At 38.7% G+C, this 7,944-nt stretch overlaps 2 protein-coding genes across 2 annotated transcripts; one reads left to right on the forward strand and one right to left on the reverse strand.

Annotated features, from left to right (window-relative positions):
• The first annotated feature begins 541 nt into the window (after positions 1-541).
• Positions 542-4,569, forward strand: psme2 (proteasome activator subunit 2). Its single transcript, XM_067486947.1, has 11 exons — positions 542-727; positions 986-1,018; positions 1,110-1,172; positions 1,259-1,345; positions 3,093-3,141; positions 3,234-3,331; positions 3,436-3,504; positions 3,595-3,662; positions 3,833-3,887; positions 3,974-4,060; positions 4,146-4,569. Exons 1-11 carry the CDS (start codon positions 680-682, stop codon positions 4,224-4,226), a joined length of 738 nt encoding a protein of 245 aa, XP_067343048.1. The 5' UTR covers positions 542-679; the 3' UTR covers positions 4,227-4,569.
• Positions 4,555-6,620, reverse strand: lsm5 (LSM5 homolog, U6 small nuclear RNA and mRNA degradation associated). The gene is made up of 5 exons (XM_067486951.1): positions 6,476-6,620; positions 5,225-5,320; positions 5,087-5,114; positions 4,927-4,999; positions 4,555-4,810 (listed from the first exon to the last, which is right to left on the reverse strand). The coding sequence occupies exons 1-5, from the start codon at positions 6,519-6,521 to the stop codon at positions 4,778-4,780; spliced, it is 276 nt and encodes a 91-aa protein (XP_067343052.1). The 5' UTR covers positions 6,522-6,620; the 3' UTR covers positions 4,555-4,777.
• Between the last annotated feature and the right edge of the window lie 1,324 nt (positions 6,621-7,944).

A 7,944-nucleotide genomic window follows, 5' to 3' on the forward strand; every position in this document is an offset into this window, starting at 1 on the left:
ATTTTCTTTACCTGGACTGTAATTATTTAGTTTTATTTCTATAAATCCTTATTCACAAACGTATATACTACATTATGCCTTATTTGACTCGTCTACGATGTGAATTTATTAGCCTACATAAAATTTGTTATATATAGTCTAACATTTGAGAAATTGATAGCTTTTGCATTATTTTTTTCATTTAATTTTTTGTTGATTTCTTCAATGATTGGGGAAAAACCTCCATATTATTTCATTGTCGGTTATTACAGTGAGATGCTATTTTAAACTAAATGTCATAGGCTGCGTGATGATGATGTAGTGGGTGTTTGGGCCAATTTGACAAATATGACGATGATAATTTGAATTTATGTCACTAATTCATACCGGTGTTTTGGCAGTTATATCCCAGTAACTGTGTATGGTCGATATAAATCTATGGATTAATAAAGCTATAAATGCTGCTGTACTTTTAGTTTGTGACAACAAGCTGTGAAGGTGTAAATTAAGGAAACCACCGAATCGAACGCACTCGAGCAGTGGGAGGCGCAAACTGCATCATGAGACACCAAACCGAAAGTAAAGTGGACGAGGAAATAAAATCTCACTGGCGAGACGGATTGCCCCGTTCCTGCAGCCGTACTCTCCTGATTTCCTTTGAAACTCTCCTTTATTTTGACTTTAACTTGAAAACGTAGCCATGTCAAAGACTTCGACGCTGAAAATAAGCAGGGCGAGCGCAGGAAAGGTAAGTGGCTCCTCCGCGCGCTCTGCGGTTCTAGGACAGGTACGCACGGCTCCGTGTGGCTGCGAGTTGCTAAAAAACGGTACAAAACAGGGAGTTTTCTGCAGTTAGTTTATTAGACGTCGAGCCAAACTGCGTTAGAGACCCGGTGGGATAGATGAAGCGGCGGAAAGCCCCTTTCTGAGGGGAAAACGAAAGTAAATCCAAAGTCTGCCATGAGTCAGCAGCTTTTCACAAACTCTTGTTTCTCTTTCCTGCCAGGTGGAAAACTTCCGCCAGTCCCTGTACCAGGAGGTTAGTGGGCCCCGTTTCTTGCAATCTGAGCGGCACGTTTAGGTTGTGCAGCTTCAGTCTCTGACTTGTCCATGTGCTTCCTGTTTTCCAGGCAGAGCATCTGTTCTCCAGCTTTCTACCGCTGAAGATCATAGAGCTGGACGCACTGCTCAGGGTCAGACACCTAAAGCGCATTCTAACAAACACCATGCATAGGAGGGATGACCACCTCTCTGTTGCTTATTCTGTCTGTGTTTGCAGGATGATGTCCTCAGCATCAAAGACATGTCCTCACTCCAGGCTCCACTGGACATCCCCATACCAGACCCTCCTTCACCAGAGGAAGAGGTGAGACCAGATCTAAACACTCATATGTGGCTATAAACAACGCATTAGGTTTCAGTCTGTGTCCAACATCTTTTACTTTGTATTAGTGTGTCAGGAAACATTATGAATTATAAAGAGGCTAGTGGGAGACATTTCTCTTCTAAATAAGACCAAACATACAGCCAGTCTTCACACAAACAAGCCACATCCGTGAAGACGTGGCCTGAAGAGGCTGAAGAGAAGAAAGGTGCCGTCAGGGTCAAATACTGAGTGTGGTTATCCTAAAATAAGTAACAGCAACATAAATAATCAACTTACAAAGCTGAGGGCTGCATGTCTTGGGATTTTTATCTGGATATCTGGACCCATAACTTTCCCGTCTTTTTCGTTTCGTTCAAAGTGTTAGTATCAGCAGTGCCAGCCAGAGTTTTACTTGGTGTGGGATCAGGAATTAAATAAGTAGCATTGCACATCTCTACTCTCTGCCTCCTCACAAGCCAGCAGCACCTGCCGATCAATTAATGTGCCTTTCACTTATTGAAGGAGGTGCCCTTTGGTGCTTGGAGGTGTAAATGTGAATGACATGGCCCCAACATACGAATCTAAACAACCTAAATTCTGTAAAATTCATGTAGAATAGATAAAACTATCATACATCACATTTAAATCTCTAAAATTCAATTGATCTCTGTTGGATACACCCATCTGTCATTCTTTGCCTCTCTCTTTTATAGTGCTGGAAACTTGTCAAAGAAAAATTTCAAAATCATGCTCTGTATCCACCATCTCTGGCCAAAAAATAGAAAGCTGAATTAAAAAAAAATCCAAACAACATAGTTATTGTAAACAAAATAGTTCTACATACAATTAAACATACTGAGTATATGAAGAAAGCACACATGCTTAAAAAGAAAATTATAGACCTGATTTCTTAGTGGTTTCCTACATTTCCCATGATGCATTTGTGACAAGCATCAAAGCATACAAACAAACCAGTTGCATTGAACTACATGAAGGAGGAGTTGCAGCTTATCCAGAAGAGTACAACCTGTCCTGCAGCTGCACGGTTGCTGTCTGTATAACTCCACTGAAAAAAAAAACTGCACGGTTACATTAAGGCGACTACATCTGGGTTTTAACAGTGAAAATAAAAGACTTATCGCTTTCTAATATGCATGTCAGCTGTTAAAGAGTTAAACAGTTAAAGTAAATTTGCGCTTGGTGCTCGGCTGAGATATCATTGCATCATATTATTCCTTTACTTGAGTAAAGCCTGAAATGAAAAGCTGCCTCGTAGTCATTTCAGAAGCTGAATAGCCGACTGTAAACTGTGGGCAAATGCTTGGGTTGGGCTTTCTAATACGTCTAACATTCAGCCTTTGTTTCAGTTATTTTGCTATTTATGGTCCCTTGATCTGCCTGATCACTACATGAATAGAACAAAGTGTTTTTAAGAGTCCATGCACTGCATCCTTTAGATGTCATCTTTGCTAAAAAACAAAACAAAGTGACCTTTGACATTTCAATTTAGTTTGGGTGCCATGATTCCCGGTTACACAACACTGTCCTGATGGGGACTCCAGGCTTATTTCTAACAGGTGAACAATAGCCGGAACAAAAGTTGAGCAAAGATCTAGGAACAGTGCAGAATGTGAAACTTTTCTTTGTTTATTCGTTAACTATTTCCAGGTGTGCTTTTTCAGACTTCTATACCCCTTTTTGACCCCAATGACGGTCTTTATGTGACTTTGTAAAACTGATCTCACAGGAAATGGAAACTGACAAGAATGAAGACGACGAGAAGAAAAAGAAGAAACGTAAGTTGTTTTGTTATGTTGGAAGCTGATAGATCACACCTGCAATATACATGAAGAGAGGGGAAGGGCTGAATGTGTACTGTGTCCCACAGCTCCAAAATGTGGCTTCATTAAGGGGAACGAGAAGATTGTTCAGCTTCTAGACAGGGTGAAACCAGAGATTGTTGCTCTGAGACAGACAATCATCACTGTGAGTGGATCAGGTTCACTGTAAACACCAACACTGAGCTAAATGGAACACTTCCTATGGATTTACTCACTTCATCTGATCAACTCTGTGCTGTGTTACTGTAGGTCTCCAGCTGGATTCAGCACCTTATTCCCAAAATAGAAGATGGAAACGACTTTGGGGTTGCCATTCAGGTACTGCTGCATGTGCATCCTGCCTGTACACAGTGGCACAATTTGATCAAATGACGTTTTAACGAACTGCACGCCATCTTTTCACCACAGGAGAAAATCTTGGAGAGGATTGCTGCAGTGAAAACCAAAGTTGATGGTTTCCAGACCAACATCAACAAGTAGGTCTGACAGAAACATCTTCTGCAGAGTGGAACATGCTAAATACAGAAGTTTTATTAAGAATGCAGGATATTTCAATTCTTTATCAAAAAAATGAACAGATTTTTATGGTAAGTTTGGCTCCTGCATAGCTTAAACCTTTAAAACCTCATCTTTTATAAATGCTTAGGTACTTCTCAGAAAGGGGAGATGCTGTTGCAAAAGCCTCTAAAGAAACTCATGTGGTAAGTGTTAAAGTCTTGTACACAGAGCTTAATGTCTAAAATTGGTAGAGAGCTCCTTTAACCCCCCCGTCCCTCCCTCCCTCCAGATGGACTATCGTTCACTTGTGCACGAGAAGGATCAGGCCATGTACGCTGAGATCAGAGTTATTGTTCTCGACATTCGCGGCTTCTACGTATGTTAGCAAACTTTTCAGAAATATCATCATGGCCATCCTGACATACAAACTTGTAAAACCAATTTCTACCCCTTTACTTTAGGCCGAATTTTACGACATAGTCAACAAGAATCTGGAAAAGGTGACCAATCCAAAAGGAGAGGAGAAGCCTTCCATGTACTGATGCTGGAGGAAGGAGTTGGAGGGGATGTTCCAGAGGTACCACTGGGACAGAGTCTTCAATTATCTGCTCAACAGCTGTATCGTTTGCTAAGTGTGTTCATCAGTCAATCATATCTCTCTCTTCAGTCGAGTCAAAACATTTTAAAAGTTCCAAGTTTTAAATAAGTCTCAATTTTCGCTTTTCAGTTCAGTAAATATGAAAAAATGGATTAGTGTTTTTTGTTTAGTATTTTTACTGCTGTTGTATTAAAACACTTAATTTGTGTACCAACATTTGCACTAAATTTAAGTTGTACAATTATGAATTTAAAAAAAGGAAAACAAAGAAAATCTTTCAAACTGTGTATTGTGTGAATCTTAATTGTAACAAAAATTTTTCACCAATGTGTTATTCATAGTACACTTCTCATTTTTAAAACAAACATTCAATTAGGAATTTTATTACAAAAATATTTTCCTCCCTAAAGATCAAGTGGGAAGACTAATAATAAAGACAGAAATCAACTAAGTCTAGGAAATGCACAACACAAAACTTTCTCAGCATACAGTCATTCATACGTCGGGGCCTTCTCCACCAGGTATGAGCTGCAGACAGAAAACATGTATTTAAATGTGAAAGTCTAAAAACAGTATCCGTGTAAGATACACTTGTGAGGCTTTAATGTGAATCTAATGATATTAAACACACTGAATTCACCTACCATGGTGATGTTGTTGCCATTAAGCAGGATCTGGTCCAGCTTGGTTATCCTCCTTCCTTCTGGTGTGATTTCACTGAAAAAGTTTAATGGGGATGAATAAATTCAAATGCAAAGTCAGCATTTGAAACTGTATGCAAGTAAAAATATTAACTGCGCTTACAATTCTGTCACATCTTCCAGGACCATATCTAAAATGAAAGGTTAAGGAAAAAAATCTGAAGCAACATTCAAAGCAAACAAGAAAACTTATATAGAAAACAGTGTTTTTCATAAAGAAGCTAAAATATTAAAAGGATACTGACAAAATCATCAAAACCCAGCAGGGTGCCGACGATTTCTTTGTCAGTTTTCATAACAATGTGAATTCGTGAGCCGATACATTTGTCCACAAGCTCTGAAAAGAGGAAAGATCACATGAAATCATATCCTTTAAAGTAATTGAAGTGAGAAAATGACATTTTTAGTTGGCTTTCTGAAAAGAACAAGCCAAACATCGAATAATGTTTCAAATGTATTATAATGATGTTTATTTTTACACACCAATAAAACCAAGAATAAGATGATTAAAAAAAAGCACAGCAACAATGTGATGTTTTTAAGCATGTGCCTGCATTTTTAATTATCTGTAATTTACTCAAACATTTCTTAGGTAGGCTTGAAAACAAAGCATTTAAAAAGTCCAGTGTTAGTATGGATTTTTATTTTTCCTATATTTGTTACTACTAAAGAAATAAATAAACTGCTAATCCCAACTTTATTGCAGTTCTGGCTGCAGCTAACAATTATTTAGTGTAAATACTTACATCTCTAATAAGTAAATGTACCATTTGTCCATAAAATGCCACAAAATAGTGAAAAATACCCACCACAACAATATCTGCTGTCATTCCATTCAGAAAGACGACACTGATAACTTTAAGTTGTTAACATTTAACGATAAAGCAGAATTTATTTGACACATCATTACATGTTATAACCAAGTCACAAATAAGCTCAAGTACTGCACGAAGTCAGTTTTGGTTTAATACTTAAAATGGCTTCACTATGTCTGAACCAGCAGCAACGGTAAAATGTTGCCAAGAAATTCAATAAAATAATTGCGTCCATTGTCTCTGATTAATTATCGTATTTATAGGATTGCAGTAAATATTAAAGCAATGCCTCGCATAATTTTTCACAAGCCAAAGTTTTCTGTATTCTGAGACCTGGTCTTGACCCTCAGTCCCAAACCCCAATATAATAAATTTTCACACATACATACTCACATCCCCGTTACATTGAGGTCAAATTCATACAAACAAACAACAACGTATAAATCGGTATTTTTAAATAGCAAAGTTAAAAGCTGGCCGAGTATGAACGAATCATGCCGGAACAGCTAGCGTATGGTCTTTTGTACATGCCAGGATGCTAACGTAAAATAGCTAAGAGAACAAATCTAATACCCAACTCCAGTCTCAGACGTGTTACAAACACGTCGATTTGTAATATTAATGCATCGGTGGCTTTCTAAAACGGACAAAATTCGTAATATCAAGAAATTACCCACCAAGTGGGAGCAGCTGTGATGGATTCGTTGTTGGAGTAGCCGCCATGTTCGCAGAATTCAGACAGAACCAATCTGCAGGAGCGTACTATGATCGGCCCACAGACCAAAGCAATCAAACTCCGCTCTTCTTCTCCTCTATAACAAACGGCACGCTAACCAACATAGGAGGCTTATGACGCCAGCTACTGTTCCGGTGTGTGGGGATTGGGACACGAATGGCAGAATACTCCACTACAGATTCTTTAGTGAGGTTAAATTACTACGTACAAGTTTTAACATGTACTTTAAGAACATTTTACTCTGCTAAGAAAGTGCTTCCTCTTTACATCAATCTAAATGGGTTTTCTCCAAATTGCCTCTTCCTGGTCTGCAGCACATTACAGAGCACAACATTCTCACACTAAAACACTGATTACAGATTTAGGATCAGGATCATCTTGGGGTCTGTAGAAGAAAAGAACCAGCGCCTGGACTGGGCCAGTAGGTCATCATACTTGATGCTACCAAAACCAGAAAACCCTCTGATTTCTGCCCTGGTATATGTCTGTTCTACCACTGCTGCACAGACCAATTGGCATTAGGGGACAACAATGTCATCCAGTCTTCAGCTATTAGATTAAAGATGAAATGCAACAGGTTGCTCATTAGTTGTGAGCCAACTAGTGGATGATACAACCTTATTTCTTAAAATTAAGGGACAAATTCCAGCAGCTCAAAACACAATTTCTTCCTTTGCTAAGACCTCAGGCCTTAGTTACCCCCTATCTCCTATTAAAGGCATACCAATGAAAAATGTAAGCAACTATTTGGGGATTAGTATCTCCAAGGACTTTGACAATTGTGATTACATGGATACAAAGTGTCAAACACTGTTAAAAATGGAATGTCTGTCAGGATTTTTGGAAATTGTCAGTATCATCGGCACACAGTCCAACAAGCGATTCTGTATTACCTACTTTATGGCAGTGATTTGAGAGTTACACCTGATAAGGACAGCCAGGGGTCTTAAGTGCCAAGGCAAAGAGTATTGGGGAGAGACAACAGCCCTGTCTAGTTTCACCATACATCTGTGTTGAAGATCTAGGATGAGCGTAAAGTATTGTAGTAAAGCTATAAACTTTTCACCTCACCCAAAGCATTTAATTTAATAATTGGAAAAAGAGTATTTGTCTGGGTTGAAGCCCGAATGATCACAATGCACAAGTTCACCAATATGTCGACTCTCCCAAATTAGCAAGTACCTTTGCAATTATCTTTTGCTCTATATTCAGCAGGCTTATAGATCATCCCAGTGTTTTTTTTAAATGTGAGACAAGTGTTTCCATCATTTATTGTATAAGAGAAAATCCCATTAGGAATTAAACAATTGATCATACAGAGCAGTAGCATTGCAACTAAGTCGAGATGGGCTTTCTAAAACTCAATCCCAAACCCAGCAGGGCCCAGAGCCTTGGTGTTAGGAAATGAAC

The sequence above is a fragment of the Channa argus genome, chromosome 19 (assembly GCF_033026475.1).
Source record: "Channa argus isolate prfri chromosome 19, Channa argus male v1.0, whole genome shotgun sequence".
Classification (NCBI taxonomy): Eukaryota; Metazoa; Chordata; class Actinopteri; order Anabantiformes; family Channidae; genus Channa; species Channa argus.

Excerpts from the sequence above, each read along its gene's own strand:
- lsm5 (XM_067486951.1), bottom strand. The coding sequence starts at position 6,521 with ATGGCGGCTACTCCAACAACGAATCCATCACAGCTGCTCCCACTTG. Across the intron at positions 5,000-5,086 it reads CTGGAAGATGTGACAGAATT|TGAAATCACACCAGAAGGAA; the intron begins GTAAGCGCAGTT and ends AAACTTTTTCAG. Across the intron at positions 4,811-4,926 it reads ATGGCAACAACATCACCATG|CTCATACCTGGTGGAGAAGG; the intron begins GTAGGTGAATTC and ends TTCTGTCTGCAG.
- psme2 (XM_067486947.1), top strand. The coding sequence starts at position 680 with ATGTCAAAGACTTCGACGCTGAAAATAAGCAGGGCGAGCGCAGGAAAG. Across the intron at positions 1,019-1,109 it reads GCCAGTCCCTGTACCAGGAG|GCAGAGCATCTGTTCTCCAG; the intron begins GTTAGTGGGCCC and ends CCTGTTTTCCAG. Across the intron at positions 1,346-3,092 it reads CTCCTTCACCAGAGGAAGAG|GAAATGGAAACTGACAAGAA; the intron begins GTGAGACCAGAT and ends CTGATCTCACAG.